The sequence below is a fragment of the Phycodurus eques genome, chromosome 1 (genome assembly GCF_024500275.1).
Source record: "Phycodurus eques isolate BA_2022a chromosome 1, UOR_Pequ_1.1, whole genome shotgun sequence".
NCBI lineage: Eukaryota > Metazoa > Chordata > Actinopteri > Syngnathiformes > Syngnathidae > Phycodurus > Phycodurus eques.
In genome coordinates this window covers 12,714,495-12,742,429 of record NC_084525.1, presented here as the reverse complement: position 1 = coordinate 12,742,429, position 27,935 = coordinate 12,714,495, and the positions used below count along the sequence as shown (strand labels likewise).

At 42.5% G+C, this 27,935-nt stretch overlaps 1 protein-coding gene across 1 annotated transcript; it reads left to right on the top strand.

The window, feature by feature from the left end:
- Window positions 1-48: 48 nt before the first annotated feature.
- Window positions 49-19,879, top strand: LOC133403216 (sodium/potassium-transporting ATPase subunit alpha-1). Its single transcript, XM_061677918.1, has 23 exons — window positions 49-331; window positions 6,314-6,427; window positions 6,645-6,704; window positions 9,688-9,789; window positions 9,885-9,986; window positions 10,069-10,182; window positions 10,322-10,456; window positions 10,531-10,648; window positions 10,776-11,044; window positions 11,110-11,418; window positions 13,118-13,252; window positions 13,336-13,531; window positions 13,611-13,786; window positions 13,887-14,023; window positions 14,199-14,349; window positions 14,468-14,636; window positions 14,719-14,873; window positions 14,963-15,086; window positions 17,356-17,501; window positions 17,576-17,706; window positions 19,070-19,171; window positions 19,259-19,350; window positions 19,542-19,879. The coding sequence occupies exons 1-23, from the start codon at window positions 320-322 to the stop codon at window positions 19,568-19,570; spliced, it is 3,078 nt and encodes a 1,025-aa protein (XP_061533902.1). The 5' UTR covers window positions 49-319; the 3' UTR covers window positions 19,571-19,879.
- The last annotated feature ends 8,056 nt before the right edge of the window (window positions 19,880-27,935 follow it).

Sequence of the window (27,935 nt, the reverse complement as noted above, 5' to 3'; positions counted from 1 at the left end):
TGGACAGAGATTAGACCAAGAAAAACGCCCAATAAATGAGGACGCCCCGCCCTCATCCGTGGGGTTGTCATGGCAAGTAGTGTGACGTCACAGTGGAAGGAACGCCGTCTATAAGTATGGGCCACTCAGCGCGGCTGCTTATGAGCTCGCAGGGACAACGTTTGGGAAACACAAAATCAAATAATAATAATAAAAGGATCGCGGCACACCCTGTTTTTTTCATTTTATTTTAATGTGTTTGATTGTTTGAAGGTGGATTATTTGAAGGTGGATTTCTGCGTGTGAATTTTCTAAAAAGAAAGGAGTCATCTCATCTGCCATGGGAAGAGGAGTGAGTACTGCGCATCCCCCCCCCCCGCCACCCCTAGTCCAAAAAAGGCATTCAAACAAGTGTTTGATGAATCCATGCTGATGTTGCCATGAGCGACGACCCTGTTGATTTTTGTGTCAAAACACTTCCGTGTTGTATTCATCGCCTCACAGCGTTTAAAATAAGTTTGCATCAGAAAGCGGTCATGTAGCATAACGGAATGTGTCTGAATGCTGATGCTGCTAAAGTTTGGCTCTATGTGTTTAGTTCACAAAGTGCCAGAAGAAATCCTATTCTTTAAAACGTCTGGTAGTTAGTTGGGTTCTTCACATTTGGGCAATCCCAGTGCAGCTGTGATTCTGGTGGGAGGGATGTGTTAATGCAGGGGTCCAACTTTAACTTTATCGGTTGTCCCACTTGCACACCTTTTGGAGGGATACTTTCAAGTGCACATCAATCATCACATAATGACTTCGGGCTCTAACAAATGTGGAATGTTTTCGGTCGTTTTAAATTCTTTCTGGGATGTAAAGTGAGCATTTAGACTTCTCTTTCAATTTCATGTATTCCCATTTGTCATGTTATAGGCTTCATTTTCAGTGAGAGGGGAGCACAGACAGTGTATACTTATACCAACACTTGAATTGCATTTGATAAAGTTGCTGTGTGAAGTGTCAGGGGCTGCCACACCCCACCATGCTGCGCACCACTAACACTCATTATGGATTCAGCCTGCAGCCCCGGGGATGGAGAGCTGCTTGAGGGGAGAAAAAGGAGGGGAGATGTAGACCATATTGTCTTCTTTAAGGCCCCCACCACCCCCTTTCTTCCTTTTGGTCGCTCCATGATGCTCCTGCAAATCTCTGGTCGCTTTGCATCTCGGCCAATAGCTGTTGCTATTTCCCCTTTCCTCGCATAGCTGGTGAAAGCCATGCCCTGCCCCCATCCTCGTCCCTCCAAAGCATCTCCTCCTCGCTTCTCGCCACACGTGGAAGAGATGATAGCCGCCACACAGCTCTCCTAGCGTGAGGAGGTGGGTGATCAGAGCGAGAAGGTTGTTGTTTCTAGGCCCTTTCTTGCTGTTGAAGATGATACTCGGCTTGGCATTTTCTTATGCTTCCCACATCTGCCTCAAGTTGCAATAAACAGGCAAAACAAGGGAGCTGTGGAGTTGATGGGGAGGGGGCGGGGGCGACGTAAGGAGACAACTAGTTGCCGCATTGCCGCCGCTGATCCAGCGGGAGGGCTCCTCTACCTTGAAATGCACACTGTAAAAATGTATGTCATCATTTGACATTACTTAAGCGCTGTAGCTGGTTTTGGATGCAACAACACCAGAGATAAGTAGATAAGTTTGTCTTGTAACAAGGAACAAATGGTATCTAAAAAATGCCGAGAACTGTATGTGGTTACTACATCACAGCATAACATGCCATGTCCCAGATTGGATGCAAATGTGCCCATATGTCTGAGAGCAGCATAGGGATTTCATTACAGCAGTCAAACTGGATTAATTAGCAACTGTTTAGGAGAAGTCCAATATTGAAGGTGGACTTGGCGGTTATATATATATCGTCATATTTGTTAAAACACGGGGTCATTATGACTTGGCAGTAGTGTGTGATAAATACGATCTGTGAAAAAATTGGCACTCTCTGGCCCCATTTTGCGCCTCGAATTTGATATACAAGAAACTACTGCATTGGAGGACAAACGACCAATCAGAGACCACATATGCGACTTACGAGTGGTCAATTATTTGTGGCGCACATGTGGTCACATTCATCGTGGGCACACCTCCGCGGCCTCGCAAAAACAAAAAATTCAAACCAACAATTGAATGTGATAGTAACGAATAAAGGCTTCCTGGGGCAACAGGGTAGCAGTTTTTAAATTTTAAATTTTAATTTTTTTTAAAATCACAAACTCCCTCTAAAAATGTCACTCTTTACGAGGGATTTATTACATCAACTCCCTCTGCTGCAACAAGCTGCAATTACAGGATGCTCCCATGTCATCCTCTGTCAACTGATTGTCCAGACGAGCTGGTGTTTTGTCATGACAAGTGCCTTTGAGTTGTGATGCTTTGTTGTTGTTCTTTTGTGGACATGTCATGGCACATCACACATTAACAAAACGGAGTATGTGGACAAGAGCCTTCTAATGAATCATTTGAGGATTGTTGAGCCCCTTTTGTTTCCTCTGAATCTGAATTCTTCATCGGACTATTCTATGCGTCCAGCACTGTGGAAAAAGTTCGGGAAAAGCAAGATCTCCAAAGTCGTGGCTGAATGACTATTCTGTGGCAGCCCGTCGACAACGAAAGAGTTTATGTGTCAACCTCAGCGACCTCTGACCTTTCACGTGTTTTTTCTGGATGATTAGGTACAAATTGCCACAGAAACAATGCAGAAAGTCTTCCCGCAAGAGGAAGAAGTTTGGTGCAATGTTAGGACCAACTCCACAAGTACATCCTTTTACACATCAGGTTGGTGTAAGGGTCTACAGCTAAATGAATCAAAGTATTTCAGTATTTCACACATTGATTCTGGTTCTTCTATCCTTATGCCACATCTTTGAGGCAAGATATTTTGATGATGTTGGGCGGAAAGGGGCCTGTTTTTATTAAATCTGAAGACATTATCCCCCATTTAAGGGCCACACTTGTTGTATTCTCGCCCGAAGGGGCACCCTGACTTTATGTGTGCATCTTTTCTTGACACGAACCATTCTTTTTCTATCTGATCCTCCCCTCACAACACACACACACACATCTCTCCCCAGGGGTTTACATTCCTTCCGCTTTTCAGTCATTGTAAGTTAACCACAACTTTTTTTGTTACATGCTGCCCCTCATCTGTGACAGTCCACACACTCCCTGGCCCCTTCCACGGTGTCCTACGTGCTGCCCCGCTCTCACTTCCTTCTCTCTCAGGCATTGTTTCCCCCCCTCTGGTTTCACCACCTCAGTCACTTGGTGAAAAGGAACTGCAACCATTAGAAAGAGCATGTGGGAAAAGGGACTGTTATTTACTTGCTTAATTTCTACTAAAGGTGGCGTCTCCTCTCACTGAATTGTTTTAGTAGATGAAATGCCGGCTGACCGCAAGCAGATTTTGGGATGAGCCTCGTTTCCAAGGTCCATGTGGTAGCTCCTCCGTCATTCCTCCAAATGCTTTTCACATTGTCGCTGGTTTGAAGGCTCAGCTGTGTAAATCCCATTTCCATCAAGATAGCTGCCCTTACAACAATAAGGGCCATTGATTCATCTGGCATCTTTTGTTCTGAATGCAGAGGACTGAAAGTTGCACGGGACGTGAGGCGAGTGTTAAAACCCAATACACTTGTCCTTTCCCCATTGAAACTTGGTGGCTGAGGGGAAATGAAAGTGGGGGGGTTAAAACATTTCACCGACTGTCCATTCACATATCTCCTGAGGCGTGGCTTTGGTCGCCGGTAGCAACCGGGCAAAGTCCCAGGAGTGTGTGCGTGTGTTTGTGTGTGCTTGCGCGCATTGTTCGGCACAGCTGAATGAGCAGCTTGGGTATCTGAGGCCAGGTCCGTTCATAGGAATTCTGTCTGTGAAAAATGCATTAATATATGTAACTACCTCACTGAATGCACTTTTCTTTTTTCAGAAGTTCGTCTCTTAGTTAAACCTAAAACTTTAAATAAAGCCTAATTTTGATAAATGAGCCATTTTAATCCCTGCCTGGACATTTCATTCAATGTTGCGAATCCCCGTAGCATTTTTCTGATTTAATTTTTTAAATAAACATTTCATCATAAGGCACAAGGGTATTTCACGGCATTCATCCACCAAGAGCACAGGTGTCAAACACATGGCAAGGAAGCCATAGCAGGCCTGCCACATTTGTTTGTGGCCCACACTTAGAAAAATTGTTTTTACTTCATGTTTCTGACTTATTTTCACTTTGTCAGAAAATCTGTACTACAATGCAATTTATGTGCACTTTTACAGACATTACAATATATATTTTTCTCCAAATCCCATAATGTAATTGAACAATAGAATTTGTATTCTATGACATCTGATTTCAGTATGTTTTCAATATGTTGTTAAACATGTATAATTACATTGAAATGCAGGGACAATTGTGTATAAATAATAATATGATAAGGTGATTGCACATTCATATGATCGTCACAGTCATAAAGGCCCAATGAGGGAAACCATAGCTTTGATGTGGCCTGTGACGAAAATGACTTTCACACCCCTTAGGGGAAGTGTTTCAGAAAAACCAGTAGTATAACCATTCCGGTTTTAATGTAGTAATACTAGTAATAATAATAATAATTTTTGAATCTGTTAAGAATCAACTGGTTTGAAAGCTTCAGTCTCTGAATTGCTGTGGAATTATTTGTCCAAAGCCAGATGGCCCCCGGGGGCCCTTGGGTGTCCAGAGGCTAAGATTTGGCTGTAGTGATGCAGAACTAGTGTTTTCCCAGCTTAGCTGACCGGGGGGTTCATGCAACAATAACATGTTCTGGGATCACACACTCTGTTCCAACAACTCCCTGGGAAACTTTTAGAAACATTATTAGTTTGCATATTTCCATGATCAAGGATGTGTACAGGATTTGGTGTGAACATGCTGCACTTGGATAAGGTCGCAACCAAGATGACTGCTTCATTATGTATGCCAGCCTGTGGATAAATGGCTCATTAGTGCAACCCCAATTCCAATGAAGTTGAGACGTTGTATTAAACATAAATAAAAACAATACAATGATTTGCAAATCATGCTCAACCTATATTTAATTGAATACACCTCAAAGACAAGCTATTTAATGTTCAAACTGATAAACTTTATTGTTTTTAGCAAATAATCATTAATTTAGAATTGTATGGCTGCAATATATTCCAGAAAAGCTGGGACAGGTTCATGTTTACCACTGTGTTTCTTGTAACAATATTCAATAAACGTTTGGGAACTGAGGACACTAATTGTTGAAGCTTTGTAGGTGGAATTCTTTCCCATTCTTGCTTGATGTACAGCTTCAGGTGTTCAACAGTCCGGGGTCTCCGTTGTCGTATTTTACGCTTCAGAATACGCCACACATTTTCAATGGGAGACAGGTGGTGATATCCTTTACACATTGATGTCGGTTTTTGATGCAGTGCCGCCTGAGGGATCGAAGGTCACGGGCATTCAGTGTTGGTTTTCGGCCTTACTGCTTGCATGCAGTGATTTCTCCAGATTCTCTGAACCTTTTGATGATATTGTGGACCGTAGATGATGAAATCCTTAAATTCCTTGCAATTGTACATTGAGGAACATTGTCTTTAAACTGTTCGACTATTTTCTCACGCACTTGTTCACAAAGAGGTGAACCTCACCCCATCTTTGCTTGTGAATGATTTTATACTCAATCATGGCACCCACCTGTTCCCAATTAGCCTGTTCACCTGTGGAATGTTCCAAACAGGTGCTTGATGAGCATTCCTCAACTTTCTGTCTTTTTTGCCACCTGTCCCAGCTTTTTTGGAACGTGTTACAGCCATAAAATTCCAAGTTAATGATTATTTGCTAAAAACAATCAAGTTTATCAGTTTGAACATTAAATACTTGTCTTTGTAGTGTATTCAATTAAATATAGGTTGAACATTGTTTGCAAATCATTGTATTCTGTTTTTATTTATGTTTAACACAACGTCCCAACTTCATTGGAATTGGGGTTGTAGTTAACACCTGACATCCCTATGCAGCATTGAGTTATTATAGATGAGTCTTAAATACTAATTGACGTTGGCGTTGATACGACTGTAACTACTGGAAAAAGAAACAAGCATCCGTGAGTTGGATTTCTAAACATGATAACACTGCAGGCATGTATAACATGCTCTTGACTGCCTCACCAGGTTCAGTTCTACGGTCTTGGCAAAATAATGTCAGTTTTTACTGCATATTTACTGCATTTTTGCACGTTGGTTTATTTACATGTTCTTTGTTTATTTCCACCGCCACTGTATATTTCCAGGAAGGACGAGAGCAGTATGAGCTGGCGGCCACCTCTGAGCAGGGAGGCAAAAAGAAGGGAAAAGGGAAGAAGAAGGATAAAGACATGGATGAACTAAAGAAGGAAGTGGACATGGTGAGTGTGTGATTGTCCAAGGGACAGTTTCTATGGAGACTCCATCCTCACTTTCCTCTCTTCGGTCAAGATATCCTGTTGTCTGCACTGTTCCACTTTTCCTTTTGATGTTGGTCTAGCTGCCATTTATATGCAAAAGGCCAGTGGATAATATCGCGTTGTAATGTGTCACACGTATCTGGCACTTAGACCTGAATTTGTCTGTGTATCTTTGCAGGATGATCACAAACTGACTCTGGATGAGCTGAATCGCAAATATGGAACAGATTTGAACAATGTGAGATATGCCACATTCCACCTTTTTATATATACACCATTTGTTTGCAATCTGCTTCAACAAAATTAATATGTACCATAAAGGTGATACAAAGGATTCGGCTCAATGACAGCAGATCAAACTCATTAAAACTAAGGTTAAGGGGTAGCTGTGCGAAGGAAACAAATTAAGAAAGGTTAAAGGAGGACTTTTTAAAAATTGGTGAAGGGTTCCACACCTTTAAAGCTAAATAATAGTGTTGCATCTTTTGTGTTGACACCAAGTTTACATGTGTCTAACATAAAATGAATACTTGTTCTACATTGTTAATAAAAAATACATTTTCAGTTTGGACCATTTGCTTTTGTGCATCTTGACCACCAGTCTGTCAAATTGTGCGCACTCCAGCTGAAGCCTTTGCTCATGCAAATGTGCTCCCGGTCATGCAGTGAAGATCAAGCAGAATAGTTAATTAGTGCCATAAATGTAGGCTCTTCGAGCACTGCATGTGTGTGCTGTAATAATGAATAATTGATTAGCCACAGAAACCCCCACGGTCCTGATTTTACGACAACACTATCTTCTCCTGCCACATCCTCTGTGCTGATGAAGGGCATGACGCTTTTTCTGTTGCAAAGTAAATGGTAGCACCTTTGTTCTACCTGGACATGAATATGTCCCAGTGCATGGATGTGTTCACAATGAGCCGGAGAACAGTTGTAGCTCTGAGTTCTTTTTGGTTGTTTATCTGAGTGGGTGGAGTGCAGCAAATCTTTAGCCTTTAACGTAGGCTTGGGCATTGAGAATCGAGAACCAATTGGAACTGGGACTAACATTCCGGTTCTCCTGGGATCGTTCAAATAAAAAAAAAGTCTGTTCTCAGTTTCGATGCCTACAGTTGGCCGACCCTGAATGGAAAAAGTGGCGAAAACCAACGAAGAAATGGCGAAAAACAATGAAGATGACCGCGCACGAAGCTGTGCTTGTACCTGATGGCAGCGGTGAACAAAGGTGTTAACTATGTTAAAATAAATGACCAGTCACCTCAGTACAACACTTGGATTACGATTATATTGTACAAAGGAGGCTTTCACGATGTGTCGAAATCTGACGCGTTCCCTCCCGTTCCAAGGAGCCTCAGCCTACACCACGTGGAACTTCAGTCAAGTCATTTGGGTGAGAGAAACTATAAAATAGGTCTATGCCAGGGGTGGGCACGCTACGGCCCGTGGGCCACATCCAGTCCGTTGATCATTTAATCCGGCCCACCAAAGATTGGTACAGAATCGCCCAAATCATATCAAAATCATGACTACGTTCGTTTGACCTTGTCCTGTAATGCCCTTGTGGTTCCACCAGGTTGTGCTGTAATGCCCAGTGGTTCCACCAGGTTGTGCTGTAATGCTCAATGGTTCCACCAGGTTATCCCGTAATGCCCAGTGGTTCCACCAGGTAGCGCAGTAGGTACACTGATACATTGACTTCACTTTGGCTGTTCTGTTTTTACTCTGCTACTGCTCTGCACCTTTCTTCAACCATGAGTGGGCCAAAGAAAAGAAAAGTCGACAGACTAAATGAACTGAAGTCCGGTCAAAGGCTGTATGTCTAATGTGTTAAGAAACCATTGCGGTTTTGGAGGAATATAACATCAGCCGTCACTTTTCTACCGAGCATGCTGATTATGCTAACAGCCAATCAACGCAGGAACTCATGGCTACGGCTCAGCGGTTAAAATCAATCTTGCAGGCTGAGCAAAACATCTTTATCTGACTGCCAACTGCCATCTAAGACTCAGTCACACAAGACCCTGAAACAGCGCCACAGGAGCTGCAGATGGAACTGATTGATCTCCATTGTGACACTGTCTTAAAATAGAAGTTAAACTCTCAAACTGGATGAGTTATATGCTTCATTAAGCGCAGACAAATTTCAAAAAATCCAGAAGATGGCACAGAGGATGCTGGTGGTGTTTGGCTCTACATACTGTATGTGTGTGAACAGACTTTTAGTGTGATGAATACCAAAAAACATCCTACAGATCCCAGCTGAGTGATGAACACCTCAGTTGTGTTATGAGAATTGCCACAACAAAACTAACACTTTTGATGCCCTGGCAAAAAAAAAAAGTTGATCAACAAAGCAACACTGTTCCCATTAAAAGTAAATCTAAGTATTAACACGACAATGCCTTTTTTCTTTTGTTTATTTTTTATATGTAAGCGTCTGGTCCTGGCTTGGCCCACCAGTCAAATTTTAAAAGTCAAAGTGGCCCCTGAGCCAAAATGTTTGCCCACCCTTGGTCTATGCCAACATTGAGGCAGCTCACAAGTTAAACGCTGGGTTGCACTCTTCCACTGATGGTTTTTAGCCTTCATTTTAATCTTCAAATCAACGTAAGAGTTGATGACAGAAACAAAAATAAATACGTTACTTTACTATACTAGAAAGAAAGTAGAAACAGTCTCATTACAAGCTTGACATTGAGCTAAAACTTCACCAAAGGTCTAACTCGCAAGTTTACATCACAATGAATTGGGAAAAAATTCACTAAAACGTTGTCTCACAGTATCACAAACACTAACCTTGTGTGTCATTGGTAGGTAGGTAAAGGAATAAACATTTTATAGCGTTTGGTTCCATTACTTTCGTTGTGGTTCCATTACTTTCGTTGTCAAAATTAATCCGTGTCGTGTGAATTTACTTTTCATTCCAAAACGCTGAGTTCCGGTGCGTACATATAAACCAGTTGACGTGATATTTTGACAATGCTGTATTTAACTTTTAGCTGAAACAATAACGAATATTAAGTCAATTAGGTTAGTTACACACACATTGCGTTTTACTTCATAGGTTTGATATTGATGCTGTTTATTAAGAACACAGAGTCAAATTTTCCTTTTAGTTCATGCTGCAGGCTGCTAAGAATTGTTTGGAACCGGAATCGCTCAAATTCAAATGGTGCGTAAACCCTACTTTAATGTGACTCGTCTTCCTACCATGTTAGGGTTTGACTAATGCCAAGGCAGCTGAGAATCTGGCTCGAGATGGGCCCAATGCCCTCACCCCTCCTCCCACCACCCCAGAGTGGGTAAAGTTCTGCAAACAGGTAACAGCTTGCTCTGAACTCTTGTACTTTACTTCCTGGTTTTATTTACGAAATGCACATAAAATATTTTTTTATTACTATTTGGCTTCATGCAGATGTTTGGAGGTTTCTCCATGCTCCTGTGGACTGGGGCCATCCTCTGTTTCCTGGCCTACGCTATACAGTCTGCCATGGAGGATGAACCTGCCAATGATAACGTAAGACTATTGTTCCTCAAACATATTAAAGCATTTATATTGTTAGAAATTGCGAGATCTTAATGTCGAGTTCATTTTGCAGTTGTACTTGGGTGTTGTGCTCTCTGCTGTTGTCATCATCACTGGTTGCTTCTCCTACTATCAAGAGGCCAAAAGTTCAAAGATCATGGACTCTTTCAAAAACCTGGTCCCACAGGTGCCCTCTCATTTTTCCATCGTTTTGTTGTTTTATTTTATTTTAATGTAATTTTCCATGTCTTTTTAAAAAAAAAATTGTATCACATTCTCTGTTAAATTTCTCAAAAGTGTCTGCATCCATTATGTCTGTCTCATAGCAAGCGCTGGTTGTCCGTGATGGTGAAAAGAAGAGTATCAACGCTGAGGAGGTGGTAGTTGGGGATTTAGTAGAGGTGAAAGGTGGTGACCGGATCCCTGCTGACCTCCGAATCATTTCTGCCCATGGCTGTAAGGTACAAAGAGAGAAGAGAGCACAACAGAAATGTGGACCTATCTCCTCATTCACAGTCAATGTGGAAATTTTCAGGTGGACAACTCCTCACTGACGGGTGAATCTGAGCCACAGACACGTACTCCCGATTTCTCCAATGAGAACCCGTTGGAGACCAGGAACATTGCTTTCTTCTCCACCAACTGTGTTGAAGGTATGAAGGAAGGTTATGTCAAGAAACTCGGGACATGGGTGTTCCAATATTAGCACCAAACCAAGTGTGAACTTTAAGAACCTTGATTTTTTTTTTCTTTTGTTTGTTTGTTTTTCTTCCCCAAAAGGAACTGCTCGAGGCATTGTTATCAGCACTGGTGACCGGACCGTCATGGGTCGCATTGCCACGCTTGCCTCAGGACTTGAAGTTGGGCGCACTCCCATCTCCATCGAGATTGAGCACTTCATCCATATTATCACTGGTGTAGCAGTCTTCCTGGGTGTGTCCTTCTTTGTCCTATCTCTCATTCTTGGGTACTCCTGGTTGGAAGCTGTCATCTTCCTTATTGGCATCATAGTTGCCAACGTGCCGGAGGGTCTCTTGGCTACTGTCACTGTGAGTCCTAAGCCTTTGCTCAACTTAAGTGAGTTCTCAGCATCTAATAGGGCTCTCGTGTCCAGGTATGTCTGACTCTGACAGCCAAACGTATGGCCAAGAAGAACTGCTTGGTAAAAAATCTGGAAGCTGTTGAGACCCTTGGCTCCACGTCCACCATCTGCTCAGACAAGACCGGCACCTTGACCCAAAACAGGATGACTGTGGCCCACATGTGGTTCGACAACCAGATTCATGAGGCGGACACCACTGAGAACCAGAGTGGGACATCCTTTGACAAGAGCTCTGCCACCTGGGCTTCCCTGGCCAGAATTGCTGGACTCTGTAATCGTGCAGTCTTCCTGGCAGAACAGAGCAACCTTCCCATACTAAAGGTAAGATTTAATCGTTTCCTCGTTCAAAGTGGCTACGTATATGGTGCATATTCATCTGGGACATAATTGGCATATGCTACAGATATCATATTTGCCAACTACTCCGGTTTTTCCGCAATGAGTAGGGTTTAAAACTACCCATTCCTTCTGTCACATCATTACGGTGGCCTGGAAGTGCAAAGCAATATAACAAAAGCCAAAACACTTTTACAGTTCAGGAAACCAATTAACAAATGCCAAAATACTTTTACATTTCAGGAAACAAATTAATAAAAACCGAAACACTTTTACATTTCAGGAAACAAATTAACAAAAGGCGAAACACTTTTACAAAAGATGAAACAAATTACAAAAGACGAAACACCGGAAAGGGAACATCCCAGTTCACAGACATTCTTAGAAATCCCACACCCTTTCTCGGCAAAAACCGCCCCGCTTCAACATGATTGGCTCCTGCATCGCCGGAAGGGTAGGGTACGCAGATGGATCGGTCGCTCAAGGTAACCACCCGACTGAACTATGGCGCAGTGTGCGTGGTTAAGCAACTGTTTCCTTCACGATCGGTCGGCCACTGGTTTTGACGCGATTCCAAATTATAATCTCCGTTGCACGCCGTCTTCACGTCCCAGTTTACGTTCAATTAAAATGCACAGAAGCTTTCCGCTACGGTGATAATACATTTCCGGAGCGGGGCGGGTCTTGCCTAGAAAGGGTGTGGGATTTCTAAGAATGTCTGTGAACTGGGACTTCCTTTTGTGTTTCATCTTTTGTAATTTGTTTCGTCTTCTGTAAAAGTGTTTTGGTTTTTGTTAATTTGTTTCCTGAAATGTATAAGTGTTTTGGCTTTTTAAAATGTTGTTTCCTGAAATGTAAGTGTTTTGGCTTTTGTTAATTTGTTTCCTGAAATCTAAAAATGTTTCACAATTTGTTATATTGTTTTCCAGGCCACCGTACATCATAACCAATTTCAGTAATGGAACAAGACAGTAGCTTATAGTTGCTTATTGTTTCTATACTGGACAATGGAGTTAAGGATCACCCCAATTTTCAGTATTGGAAGCATTAATATTTTGAATGCAAATGAGTTGGTCTTGTGAAGGGTTGATCACAACATAACTGCAGAAATATTGGAGATGTTATGCTATTGCTCAACATGAATATACTTGTTAGTAAAGTTAGCTAATGAAATTTCCTTCACTTTTTTTTATTTTTGCAGTATTATTTTTGGTGAAAGTCACCCTATGATTATGGCAGAAATATGAGGTTTTTAGCCACATTTTAAGATGTCTGAATGATAAAATATTTTTTATTTTTTTTGACGGGGGGCTTTGGCAAATTAGAAGGTATGAGATATTCATAGATTTGTATATTTTATTTCGGTGCCAATTAAATGTTAATGACTGAGAAATGCTGAGTGGTATAAAAGTGAACAATGTTCTTGCCAATGTTTTTTGGCTTCACTTCTCTCTTATAGCAGATATCCACCACTATTATTCCAACAATTTAGTTTTTTTTATAGCTCCTTTTTTTTCTCCTTGGTGTATCTATGGCAGGAAAGAAATAAGCTTCTCCATGTATTGTCAATGTCCTTAGTTTGGGGACATAGATGATGCATACTAGTTAGTTCACTCTTTCTGAAGCCAAACTAAAATGCTTGCACTTTGGGCTAATGGCAGGTGGTCAATATTTTCTCCTCCAGAGAGATGTGGCTGGTGATGCCTCAGAGTCTGCCCTTCTGAAATGTATTGAGCTGTGCTGTGGATCAGTCCAAGAGATGAGGGATAAAAGCACCAAAATTGCAGAGATCCCTTTCAACTCTACCAATAAGTACCAGGTATTGTCGGGTGTCTGGCGGCCAGAAAAGGACAACATTTTAGAATTAACAGGAGCCTAAATGGGGAAACCTTTGTTTCCCAGCTTTCTATCCACAAGAATTCCTCTACTGAAAGGGAGTCCAACCATCTGCTGGTTATGAAAGGTGCCCCTGAGAGAATTCTGGACCGTTGCTCTTCAATCATGATCCAGGGCAAAGAGCAGCCTCTTGATGACGAGATGAAGGATGCCTTCCAGAATGCCTACCTCGAATTGGGAGGGTTAGGAGAGAGAGTGCTCGGTGAGAAATAGAAGAATCTTGGTCAGCAGCGCCACTGGTAATGCAGTTGAAAGACTCATGAGCAGTTTTGTTTTTTTAGGGTTCTGTCATTTCAATCTGCCTGACGACCAGTTCCCAGAAGGCTTTGTTTTCGACACTGAAGAGTTGAACTTCCCCACTGAGAACCTGTGCTTCATTGGCCTAATGTCCATGATCGACCCTCCTCGAGCAGCCGTACCTGATGCTGTCGGCAAATGCAGGAGTGCTGGAATCAAGGTATGTATGCTTTTACAACTCTATTACTGTTAGTGAATAAAACTTTGTTGTTTCAGGAGATTTGGTAAAATTCAAAGTGAATGCTGTATTTTTCCCCCAGGTAATCATGGTGACAGGGGATCATCCAATCACAGCTAAGGCCATCGCTAAGGGTGTTGGAATCATTTCGGAAGGCAATGAGACTGTTGAGGACATTGCTGCACGTCTCAACATCCCAATCAATGAAGTCAACCCAAGGTACTAAATGAGGAAATGCAGCTGTAGGATATATTTGATTGGTTATAGGGCCAAAAGAGCCTCTTACCTTTCTTTCAACCATATTAGCTTTATTTTAGCTTCTATTTTAGTTCTGTGCAAACCCTGTTTGAGTGCATGTACACTGGAAGTTAAAGTGACCTAAACTTTGCTGCAGGGATGCTAAAGCCTGTGTTGTCCATGGTGGAGACTTAAAGGATTTGAGCTCAGAGCAGCTTGATGACATCCTGAAGTACCACACAGAGATTGTCTTTGCCAGAACCTCCCCACAGCAGAAATTGATAATTGTGGAGGGCTGCCAGCGACAGGTGTAAATTCCAGTACTTTGTGCAACATTAACTCCTTTTAAGTTTTTGGCAGCACAAATTGTCCAAAATCGTTCTTGGCCATTTTCCCTCAACACTTTGAGATTTCCTTACTCTGCAGGGAGCCATTGTTGCTGTGACTGGTGATGGTGTCAACGACTCTCCAGCCCTGAAGAAGGCCGACATTGGTGTCGCCATGGGGATTGCCGGATCTGATGTCTCCAAGCAGGCGGCTGACATGATCCTGCTAGATGACAACTTTGCTTCCATTGTTACAGGAGTTGAAGAAGGTAATGCGGTGCCTCTTGAGCTGTCTGTCTGGAACATATTTATTTATTACCACAATTTATGTCTGCTTATCCTACTAATTAGGGCGTTTGATCTTTGACAACTTGAAGAAGTCCATCGCTTACACTCTGACCAGTAACATTCCTGAGATCACCCCCTTCCTCCTCTTCATTATTGCCAGCGTCCCCCTCCCTCTGGGTACCGTCACCATCCTTTGTATCGATCTGGGAACTGACATGGTGGGTATATGATATCTTCTCAAGTTTCTGTTATATGTTGGAGTTGTGTCTGTGCATAGCTGAATAGGCAGCCATATGGTGTCATCCAGGTTCCTGCCATCTCACTGGCTTATGAAGCAGCTGAGAGCGACATCATGAAGAGGCAGCCCAGAAATCCCAAAACGGACAAATTGGTGAACGAGAGGCTCATCAGCATTGCTTATGGACAGATTGGTAAATTTTAAACCTACTTTATCATTCTGAACCAAAGTTCTTGCTTGATTTTTCTGGTGGCTAGGAATCTAGGTCCTCTAAAATAAATAGAAGAGCAACATATACCAGAAATACGCCCACACTCGTAGAGAACCTTTTGTTTGAGTGATGAAGAGGCCAGTGCCTCTTAGGTAATGAGGCCAGAAATAGGTTCGACTTGCTGTAGTGGCCTAAACTATGCCATATAATAACAAAATACATTCAATAAGGATACACAGATTGCATCATTTGATTCATTATCCCATTATTTATGAAAATAATTAAAGTGCAATTATATATTTAAAACAAAATGCAACCCTATGGGGGGCACAAGCCAGTGCAAACTGTAGGCCGGTCCAAAGCCCGGATAAATGCAGAGGGCTGCGTCAGGAAGAGCATCAGGCTTAAAACTTTGCCAAACAAATATCAGCGTTCATCCAAAGAATTCCATACCGGATCGGTCGTGGCCCGGGTTAACGATGTCCGCCACCGGCGCCGTCAACCTGCAGCTAAATTCAGCTACTGTGGGTCGAAGTCGAGGAAGAAGAAGAGGTGGAAAGCGGGTACTTCGGCAGAAAGAGAAGAGGAAAGCACAGAACAGTTGGTCCTGTTGACATTCCTGTGGAGGTATGGAAGCATCTAGGAGAGGTGGCTGTGGAGTTTTTGACCAGCTTGTTGAATAGAATTCTAGCGCGTGAGAAGATGCCTGAGGAATGGAAGAAAAGTGTGCTGGTGCCCATTTTTAAGAACAAGGGTGATGTGCAGAGCTGGGGGAACTATAGAAGAAGTTGATGAGCCACATAATGAAGTTATGGGAAAGAGTAGTTGAGTCTAGACTCAGGACAGAGGACAGAAGTGAGTATTTGGGAGCAACAGTATGGTTTAATGCCTAGAAAGAATACCACAAATGCATTATTTGCCTTGAGGATGTTGATGGAAAAGTACAGAGAAGGTCAGAAGGTGTTGTAGATCTAGAGAAAGCCTATGATAAAGTACCCAGAGAGGAACTGTGGTACTGCATGCGGAAGTCTGGAGTGGCAGAGAAGTATGTTACAATAATACAGGACATGTACGAGGGCAGCAGAACAGTGGTGAGGTGTGCTGTAGGTGTGACAGATGAATTTAAGGTGGAGGTGGGACTGCATCAGGGATCAGCCCTGAACCCCCTTCTGTTTGCAGTGGTGATGGATAGGCTGACAGATGAGGTTAGACTGGAACCCCCGTGGACCATGATGTTTGCAGATGACATTGTGATCTGCAGTGAAAGCAGGGAGCAAGTGGAGGAACAGTTAGAAAGATGGAGGCATGCACTGGAAAGCAGAGGAATGAAGATTAGCCGAAGTAAGACAGAATATATGTGCATGAATGAGAGGGGTGGTGGGGGAAGAGTGTGGGTACAGGGAGAAGAGATATCAAGGGTGGAGGACTTTAAATACTTGGGGTCAACAGTCCAGAGCAATGGTGAGTGTGGTCAGGAAGTGAAGAAACAGGTCCAAGCAGGTTGGAACAGGTGGAAGAAGGTGTCAGGTGTGTTATGTGACAGAAGAGTCTCTGCTAGGATGAAGAGAAAAGTTTATAAAACCGTGGTGAGGCCAGCCATGATGTACGGATTAGAGACAGTGGCATGAAGAGACAACAGGAAGCAGAGCTGGAGGTGGCGGAAATGAAGATGTTGAGGTTCATGAGCTCATTAGCGGGACAGACAAGGTTCGATGTTTTGGAGACAAAGTGAGAGAGAGCAGACTTTGATGGTTTGAACACGTCCGGAGGAGAAATAGTGAGTATATTGGTAGAAGGATGATGAGGATGGAACTCCCAGGCAAGAGAGGAAGACCAAAGAGAAGGTTGATGGATGTCGTGAGGGAAGAATATGAGGGCAGTTGGTGTTCGAGAGGAGGATGCAGGAGATAGGCTTACATGGAAAAGGATGACTCGCTGTGGCGACCCCTATAGGGATAAGCCGAAAGGAAAAGATGTATTTAAAACAATAGCTTAACTCCACTGTTATTCATCTCACAGTTGTCTCATCCTTTATTATACTGAATGTTTTAAATCTAAAATTATCAATGATTTATTGACTTAGTCATTTTCTTTTTTTTTTCCCGAAGGACTAGATGACTAATTGGTTAATAGAATTACGTATTGATCTGGAATTTAGTCTCAAGATCAGTTGTCACCAGAAGTTTCTAAACTCTTTTCCTTCTGCCAATGTGGTGATGTATTTGTTATCTAATCATTTCGCTGCTTGCAGGCATGATCCAGGCCCTAGCAGGCTTCTTTACCTACTTTGTGATTCTGGCTGAGAACGGCTTTCTGCCCCGCACATTGTTGGGCATCCGCGTGGCCTGGGACAACAAGTATTGCAACGATCTGGAAGACAGTTATGGGCAGCAGTGGGTTAGTCCAATCCCGCTCACGTGGTGTCTTTCAACAATGCAGGTTTTCATTTTGTTACCTATATTTGTGTGCAGACTTATGAACAGAGGAAGATCGTTGAATTTACCTGCCACACGGCCTTCTTTGCCAGCATTGTCATTGTACAGTGGGCTGATCTGATTATCTGCAAGACCAGGAGGAACTCTGTCTTCCAGCAGGGCATGAGGTAAGTGGAAAATCAATTTTAAAAAGATGGATGTTTTATTTTTTTTCCCGGGGATGCTGCTTATAATTTCACTTTTGTTACCTACTTATTGTATTTAAAGCACTAGGCTATATTCAGGCATAAATGTTGTATCCATCCATCCATTTTCTGAACCGCTTGTCCTCGCTCGGGTCGCGGGCATGCTGGCGCCTGTCTCAGCTGTCTGGGCGAGAGGCAGGGTACACCCTGAACTGGTCGTCAGCCAATTGTCGAGAAACATTGTACTTTGTTTCTATTGTTTATTCTACTATTCTAGAAACAGCAATGCAGGCGGATACGTGGAGATTAACATATTTGAAATAATGTTTAGAATTGGGCTCCTTATGATTAACATTGCGGCACGGTGAACGACTGGTTAGCACATCCGCCTCACAGTTCTGTGGACCGGGGTTCAAATCCCGGCCCCGCCTGTGTGGAGTTTGCATGTTCTCCACGTGCCTGGGTGGGTTTTCTCCGGGCACTCCGGTTTCCTCCCACATCCCAAAAACATGCATGGTACGTTGATTGAAGACTCTAAATTGCCCGTAGGTGTGAATGTGAGTGCGAATGATTGTTTGTTACTATGTGCCTGCCATTGGCTGGCGACAGGTTCAAGGTGTACCACGCCTCTTGCCCGAAGATAGCTGGGATAGGCTCCAGCAGCCCGCGACCCTAGTGAGGATAAACGGTACAGAAAATGGATTGCTGGATGGATGAACTTTATTTGAAGACCTAAAACTTTATTTTTATTTACTTGCTCTTATTGTGAAATGCAGCCCTACTTCTTTATTCATGCATTCATTCATCTTCCGTTCCGCATATCCTCAACTAGGGTCGTGGGCATGCTGGAGCCAATCCCAGCAATCTTCGGGCGAAAGGCCAAGTCTTTATTATTTACTGATATCATTATATCAGTGGCATAATTAAACAACAACAACAGCAACAACAATACTCTCATTTATCCAGAAACATTTAAACAAATTATTATCGTGGTAGGCCTAAACATATCATATATTGAAAGCGAGCAAGAGCAATGAAAAACAAAAGTATTCTAAGGGCAGTATAAAAGGGTAACTAACAACTGCAATGAAAATATGCACTATAGCGGACCGTGAAACAAGAACCGCGATATAGCGGAGGATTACTGTATCTGTATTCCGTGATGATAAATTGCTGGGACTCATGTTTTCCATGACGTGCATCGCGGGACTCACATAGTCTCAAGTGTAAAATACTCTGATATAAATAGATCAGTGACTGGGCTCTGTGTTAAGAGCATTAAAAATGGATGTACCTGTGAACATCTCTCTTCTATTATAACTTTAACGCTATTTTAATTGTACAGGAACAAGATCTTGATCTTTGGGCTGTTTGAGGAGACTGCCCTGGCTGCCTTCCTTTCCTACTGCCCTGGCATGGACGTCGCCCTAAGAATGTACCCTCTCAGGTGAGTGGGATGCCAGAATTACACGACTGCTCTGACTTGCAGCGCAAGATCAAATTATCTTGTGTATATGTGTATGTGTTTTTCCAGGGCCAACTGGTGGTTATGCGCCTTCCCATACTCCCTGGTCATCTTTATCTATGATGAAATCCGCAAGCTGATCATCAGACGCAGCCCAGGAGGTGAGCTCATGAATCATGCTTTTATTGTCACCTGTTCAAACATCTTCTGCTTTCCTCCTTTCCTTTTCCATTAAAGCTCTGAAGTTAAAGAAACTGTTTGCTTGAGGTTAAAACTTCCTCTTCAGTAAACGAGAAAAGACACAACATTGCTACCCGGTTCGTTTGTATGATACCTCCTCCTGTGTTTCCAGGTTGGGTGGAACAAGAGACTTACTATTGAAGACCTGTCAGCTCCCATCTTTTCCTCTTCTCCCATCGTTGCATGAATATTGTCTTGCTGCTCAGAATAAAATTTTAACATCTGTGGGGGAATAAATACCCCATTGGAACGTGTTTTTATATTAGCGAATGCTTGATACTACTATTAGACTATTATACTGAGATGGAATGTGCTGATGATATATGATAAATGCTAATAATGACATGAACGCTGAACATTGACTTTGACTATGCGTGCCTTGTTTCTGAAACAGGACCAATTTTATACATGTTTTTAACAGTTATAAATGTTCAATAAAATGCGCTTGAGTCAGGTCCAACATGTTTCTGGTTCTTATTAATTCTGTGTAATTTTTGTGTGATAAGTATGTTCAGGCTCAGCTAGTATTCAGATTTTTTTTTTTTTTTTTACAAAGCGATAAAGATGTATGTATATATAGAACAGAGATGTATGTCTGTGTGGGGGGGGTGGCGTGGTGCTTTGGGTCCCTGGGCATCCGCCCCTTTCCCCCTTGATGCCCAAGGTGCCCTTTTGTCTTTTTTTTTTTTTTTTTTTTTTTGCATCCTTTCTGAAAGCTCAAATATACTCTATACCCCTCCCTTCTATTTTTTTCTCACATACACATTCATACACAGTTTTACAGCCTTTAAAACAAATTCCTATTTAACATGTTATACGCATTTCCGAGCAGCTCTTCAACGCATCACCCATAGCGCGCACAGAGGCAGGTGCTTCGATGTACACTATGATGCTGGTCGTGGCCGCAGAGCTGATCTGATCTTCAACAAACAAGTCATGTAGATTGAGTGAAACTGTTGCATGCTGTTGAGGTAGACAATTTCTGACAAATTTCCGGTAACAAACATTACGGCCATGGGTGAAAACCCATTGGGAGGTGTCTGACTCCATAGGTCTAGCCATTTCAGATCAACAATTTACATCGTTTTGATAGTTGGCATGTATCATAAAGTCAAATCAAAGCCCTAATCTCAGTCTGATATGATTCCCTGCAAATGTAACGGATGAAAGCTCGGGCTCTGCGAATACACATCAGTAAAACCTCACTTCTCTGTGACTTCGAGAGGGTGCTGGCCATTGTGTTAACGGCCTGGGACCTCATTTATTAAGCATGCATACTCACAGAAGTGCGCGTAAAGCCTGCATATGAACATTCCCACGCAAAGGATGGAATTTATCAAGTTAGACTTGTGTGTGGGGACCTGCGTAAATGTATGCAAATCTCTGACCATGCGTATACAAAACCTTGCAGTAGAACAGTGAAAATACAACTATAACAGATTCATTTAGCGTTTTCCTCATTTAGCAACATTAAAATTTTTGTGTATAGTGAGCGTCTATGGAGGAAAACGCTCAACGTCCATAAAATTCAAATTACTGGGGCAATAGTTGTGATATTTACAGAGAGTTGAAGTGGGCATAAATAGAAATGTCCACATACATTTTGATGACATTTGATGGCAATTTTCAGACATTAAGAGACGATATGCGTGTATCCAGCCATCCTCCTGGGACACTCTATTGACGTGTCCCAAATAATACTTGCAATATATATGCATGTGTGCATACAACTTGCTTGTCCTCCTCCAGACAATTAAAGATCATTCTCATCTTTGGGCCATGACATAGTTTTTGGCATTGTGTTTGTTTAATTTTGAGAGTGCTCTTTTCACTCTGATCCAACAGAATCAACAATTGAGTTCTCCCACTCCTGCATGAATGGATCCAAACAGTATTTTATGGTTTGTTTCCACTTCTCAGGCAAGTTCCTCAATGTCGGTCTCGGAGAGGTAAGTATAGTACATTTGTGCATTCTTAAAGGGATTGCTGCTGACATATGTGGTCAATTGGAGGTGTTTCTCAATGCAAATGACGCCAAATGTGCGTTACCATGGAAGTTTAGAACAGGTGGGATTTATCAACACATTACTTGCTGGTATGACAGGTGTCCACACGTTTGATAGATACAGAATTTGTTTTGTACTTGACACCTTCTAAATTTTAGTTCTACGAATTAACCTTTTCTATGCACTCTTTGATAAATGAGGCTAATATTTGGGATGTCACTTAAATTCATATGTGAGTCAAGGCAGGTGAGCGAATATTTTTGGCAATATAGAGTATATATATATATATATATATATATATATATATATTTACAGGATATAAATATACAACCCCAATTCCAATGAAGCTGGGATGTTGTGTTAAACATAAATAAAAACAGAATACAATTATTTGCAAATCATGTTCAACCTATATTTAATCGAATACACTACAAAGACAAGATATTTAATGTTCAAACTGATAAACATGCTTGTTTTTAGCAAATTATCATTAACTTAGAATTTTATGGCTGCAACACGTTCCAAAAAAGCTGGGACAGGGTCATGTTTACCACTGTGTAACATCACCTTTTCTTTTAACAACATTCAATTAACGTTTTGGAACTCAGGACACTAATTGTTGAAGATTTGTAGGTGGAATTCTTTCCCATTCTTACTTGATGTACAGCTGAAGCTGTTCAACAGTCCGGGGTCTCCGTTGTCGTGCGCCACACATTTTCAATGGGAGACAGGTCTGAACTGCAGGCAGGCCAGTCTAGTACACACACTCTTTTATGACGAAGCCACGCTGTTGTAACACATGCAGAACTTGGTTTGGCATTGTCTTGCTGAAATAAGCAGGGGTGTCCATGAAAAAGATGTTGCTTGGATGCCAGCATATGTTTCTCCAAAACCTGTATGTACCTTTCAGCATTAATGGTGCCTTCACAGACATGTAAGTTACCCATGCCATTGGCAATAACACAGCCTCATACCATCACAGATACTAGCTTTTGAACTTTGCGTCCATAACAGTATGAATGGTTCTTTTCCTCTTTGGCCCGGAGGACACGACTTCCACAATTTCCAAAAACAATTTGAAATGTGGACTCGTCGGAACACAGAACACTTTTCCTCTTAACATCAGTCCATCTTAGATGAGCTCGGGCCCAGAGAAGCCGACGGCCTTTCTGGGTCTTGTTGATAAATGGCTTTTGCTTTGCACAGTAAAGTTTCAAGTTGCACTTACTGTACCGCCGAAGTGTATTTACTGACATTGGTTTTCTGAAGTGTTCCTGAGCCCATGTGGGGATATCCTTTACACAGTTGTCGGTTTTTGATGCTGTGCCGCCTGAGGGATCGAAGGTCACAGGCATTCAATGTTGGTTTTTGGCCTTGCCGCTTACATGCAGTGATTTCTGCAGATTCTTATGGAGTGTAGATGATGAAATCCCTAAATTCCTTGCAATTATACGTTGAGGAACACTGTCCTTAAATTGTTCGACTATTTTCTCATGCACTTGTTCACAAAGAGGTGAACCTCGCCCCATCTTTGCTTGTGAATGACTGAGCAATTCAGGGAAGGTCCTTTTATACCCAATCATGGCACCCACCTGTTCCCAATTAGCCTGTTCACCTGTGGGATGTTCTAAACAGGTGTTTGATGAGCATTCCTCAACTTTCTCAGTCTTTTTTGCCACCTGTCCCAGCTTTTTTGGAATGTGTTGCAGCTATAAAATTCTAAGTTAATGATTATTTGCTAAAAACAACAAAGTTTATCAGTTTGAAAATTAAATATCATGTCCTTGTAGTGTATTGAATTAAATATAGGTTGAACAGGATTTGCAAATCATTGTATTCTGTTTTTATTTATGTTTAACACAATGTCCCAACTTCATTGGAAATGGAGTTGTGTGTGTGTGTGCGTGTGTGTGTATATATATATGTGTGTGTGTTGCTCTCGGAAAGTATTCAGACCCCCTTAAATTTTTTTACTCTTCGCTATATAGCAGCCATTTGCTGAAATCATTTAAGTTCATTTTGTTCCTCATTAATGTACACAGAGCAACCCATATTGACAGGAAAAGAACGGAATTGTTGAAATTTTTGCAAGCTTTATTAAAAAAGAAAAACTGTAATATCACACAGTCATAAGTATTGAGACCCTTTGCTGTGATACTCATATATTTAACCCGGGTGCTGTCCATTTCTACTGATCATCCTTGAGATGGTTCTACACCTTCGTTGGAGTCCAGCTGTGTTTGATTATACTGATTGGACTTGATTAGGAAAGCCACACACCTGTCTGTATTAGAATTTACAGCTCACAGTGCATGTCAGAGCAAATGAGAATCATGAGGTCAAAGGAACAAGAGCTCTGAGACAGAATTGTGGCAAGGCACAGATCTCACCAAGGTTCCAAAAAGAATTCTGCTGCACTTAAGGTTCCTAAGAGCACAGTGGCCTCCATAATCCTTAAATAGAAGACGTTTGGGATGACCAGAACCCTTCCTAGAGCTGGCTATCTGGCCAAACTGAGCAATCAGGGGAGAAGAACCTTGGTGAGATAGGTAAAGAAGAACCCAACGATCACTGTGGTTGAGCTCTAGAGATGCAGTCGTGAGATGGGAGAAAGTTCTAGAAAGTCAACCATCACTGCAGCCCTCCACCAGTCGGGGCTTTATGGCAGAGCGGCCCGACGGAAGCCTCTCCTTAGTGCAAGACACATGAAAGCCTGCTTGGAGTTTGCTAAAAAAAAAAAAACACCTGAAGGACTCCAAGATGGTGAGAAATAAGATTATCTGGTCTGATGGGACCAAGATAGAACCTTTTGGCCTTAATTCTAATCGCTATAAAAACCTGGCGCTGCTCATCACCTGTCCGATACAGTCTCAACAGTGAAGCATGGTGGTGGTAGCATCATACTGTGGGGGTGTTTTTCAGCTGCAGGGTCAGGACGACTGGTTGCAATCAAAGGACAGATGAATGCGGCCAAGTACAGGGATATCCTGGACGAAAGCTTTCTCCAGAATGCTCAGAACCTCAGACTGGGCTGAAGGTTCACCTTCCAACAAGACAATGACCCTAAGCACACAGCTAAAATAACGAAAGAGGGGCTTCAGAACAACTTTGTGACTGTTCTTGAATGGCCCAGTCAGAGCCCTGACTTAAACCCAATTGAGCATCTCTGGAGAGACCTGAAAATGGCTGCCCACCAACGTTCACCATCCACCCTGAGAGAACTGGAGAAGATTTTCAAGGAGGAATGGAGTTCATCCATCCATCCATCCATTTTCTGAGCCGCTTCTCACTAGGGTCGCGGGCGTGCTGGAGCCTATCCCAGCTGTCATCGGGCAGGAGGCGGGGTACACCCTTAACTGGTTGCCAGCCAATCGCAGGGCACATAGAAACAAACAACCATTCACACTCACAGTCATGCCTATGGGCAATTTAGAGTCTCCAATTAATGCATGTTTTTGGGATGTGGGAGGAAACCGGAGTGCCTGGAGGAAACCCACGCAGGCACGGGGAGAACATGCAAACTCCACACAGGCGGGGTCGGGGATTGAACCCGGGTCCTCAGAACTGTGAGGCTGACGCTCTAACCAGTCGACCACCGTGCCAGGAATGGAGTTTTTCTTTTTTAATTAATCTGCTAAAATATATATATATTTTTTTCTTCTGTCAATATGGGGTGCTCTGAGTACATTAATGAGGAAGAAAATGAAATTCAACGATTTTAGCAAATGGCTGCAATATAGCAAAGAGTGAAAAAAATTAAGGGGGTCTGAATACTTTCCGTACCCACTGTATATATATATTTATTCACTAATACAGTATTGTGGTTGTACTTTGCAGTGGTGTTGAACAAATTACACTGGAAGCTATTTTAATACAGTATAGTATTGTATAGTCACTGATGGTGTAGTGGTACACTCGCCTGACTTTGGTGCAGACAGCATGGGTTCAGTTCCCACTCAGTGATGGTGTGAATGTGAGTGCGAATGGTTGTCCGTGTCTATATGTGCCCTGCGACTGGGTGTAGTCCGCCTTTCGCCCGAAGTCAGCTGGGATAGGCTCCAGCGTCCCGCGACCCTAACCAGGATAAGCGGTGTTGAAAATGGATGGATAGATGGATGGATGGATATAGTATTGTATAGTGTTACAGTTCATGCCTACAGTAGTAGGCATGAGAAGGGTCACACTATTAGAAGCCGCCATCAGTATGATGAAGCGCAGTTCCACACCACTGCAGACTACGACCACATTGATCAACATATTTTAAGTTACTATATATCAGAGAGGCGGAATGGTGGACGACTGGTCAGCACATCTGCCTCACAGTTCTGAGGACCGTGGTTCAATCCCGGCCCGCCTGTGTGGAGTTTGCATGTTCTTCCCGTGCCTCTGTGGGTTTTCTCCGGGTACTCCGGTTTCCTCCCACATCCCAAAAACATGCGTGGTAGGTTGATTGAAGACTCTAAATTGTCCGTAGGTGTGAATGTGAGTGTGAATGATTGTTTGTTTATATGTGCCCTTTGATTGGCTGGCGACCAGTTCAGGGTGTACCCCTTCTCCTGCCCGAAGATAGCTGGGATAGGCCTCAGGACGCCCGCGACCCTTGTGAGGATAAACGGCACAGAAAATGGATGGATGGATGGATATCTCAGAGAGTGACAATATTAGTGTCAATCAAAAACAACTTTATAATTACCGGTATTTTCAAGCCAGAATTTGGGGGACAGCTCTTGTATCATCATTCTCTAATTTTTCTGGCAATTACCTGTTTGTCCAGCTTCCGAGTAAGACACTGATTCCCAAAATGATTTCAAGAGGGGAGTTAATCATTAAGCACTTAGTAGCACTGCTCATGCATTGTTGTTGAAGCTTGTACATGTAAAAGGGTTTAACGCGATGGAGTCAGGTGTGTGGACTCAAAATAAACTATAACTGGCCCACATGCGAATGTTGACAGCTGTCTCGCATCCCAGAGAAACATCCTCATTTGGCTTGAACTCGAGTGGCCCGGGAGCTCATTAGAAGGATGTATTCGATGTGTCGTATGTCGCAGTCTGCCAGGCTCCTTCAAAGATTAAGTTTCCTAAACATACAATTCTGTTTACTTTTAACAGATATATGCCTTAATATACTGTTTATTACATACTTAATTCTCCTTTGGCAGGAGATGTACAACTCTGGAAAAAAAAAACAAAAGGTAACACATTTTTGGTATTTAGACAATTTTTCGTTTTTGCAATTAAAATTGTCTTAATGACAATAATAGTATTGGACCTTTGGAGGTATGTTCTTAGTAATTTATAAAATACAAGTTGTGTCAGAAAATTTCCAGAAGTGGTGTCACAAATGATATATTTCAAACCCAAACTACAAATGACAAGACGATCAACCAGCAACTCTACAAAAAGATCCTGCTGCGTTTGCTTCGTTCAGTCTGAGAGAAGAGGTGAGAGTTCCTGGCTAAGAAGAACATCCGTGTGCTGGAGTGACCTCCCATCTCACCTGACCTGGCTCCATCTGATTTCCCCCCCGCTTTCTCAAGTTTAGTGGGGTCATGTAAATGCCGTTTTGAAGACATGGACGATATCAAGATGGCAGTGACAATGGCACTGTGGAGTATCCAGTTACAATTCCTCTCGGTGTGCTTGACGGTGTAGCAGACAAAGTTGGGAAAGTGCGTGAGACTCTGGGGGGATTCCTTTGAAAGGGAACGCTTGTAGTTTATAGTTAAAATTTGAAATACATCATTTGTGACCCGTCCTGGAACCTGACACACCTCATTAAATAAAAAATATTAATTTCACCTAAACATATTCATATAAGGCTGCATGGTGGACGACTGGTTAGCACATCTGCCTTACAGTTCTGAGGACTGGGGTTCAAATCCCAGCCCCGCCTGTGTGGAGTTTCCATGTTCTCTCTGTGCCTGAGTGGGTTTTCTCCAGGTGCTCCGCTTTCCTCCAACATCCCAAAAACATGCACGGTGGTGACCAGTTCAGGGTGTACCCCGCCTCTCACCCGAAGATAGCTGGTATAGGCTCCAGCACACCCGTAACCCTCATGAGGATTAGCGGTACAGGAAATGGATGGATTGATAGTCATATAAATAGCAAAGAAAAAATAATAATTTTGCACTGGTCTCTTAATTCTTTCCAAAGTTGTACACCATGTTTATGTTTCACACAGTATAATGTATACACGGTGTCCCACAGGTTTGCTTTGTTTTTAATGTGTGTCAATATTTGTGTTTGAGTGCTTTCTGTCCTCTTTGCTGGTGAGCCAAAGACAATTTTCTACCTTGGTGGACAATAAATAATTATTCTATTCTCGTCAAAGCCTGTGAGCGTTTGCAGTTGGCGTTTGTATACCAGCAAACATTTCATTGCTGTCAAAATATCGCAGGCTCCTCTGTGACCTGTGGCTTCTATGCTTTCGTGTTATCTCAGGCCCCAGTGTCTCTGGCTTGCCTATGAGGCCTCGCTCTGTGTGGAGAGGCTTAGTTT

What these genes read in the sequence shown, in the direction of transcription:
- LOC133403216 (XM_061677918.1), top strand. An exon ending in TAAAGAAGGAAGTGGACATG is followed by an intron (nt 6,428 to 6,644) that starts GTGAGTGTGTGA and finishes GTATCTTTGCAG; the next exon opens with GATGATCACAAACTGACTCT. An exon ending in TTTCTGCCCATGGCTGTAAG is followed by an intron (nt 10,457 to 10,530) that starts GTACAAAGAGAG and finishes GGAAATTTTCAG; the next exon opens with GTGGACAACTCCTCACTGAC.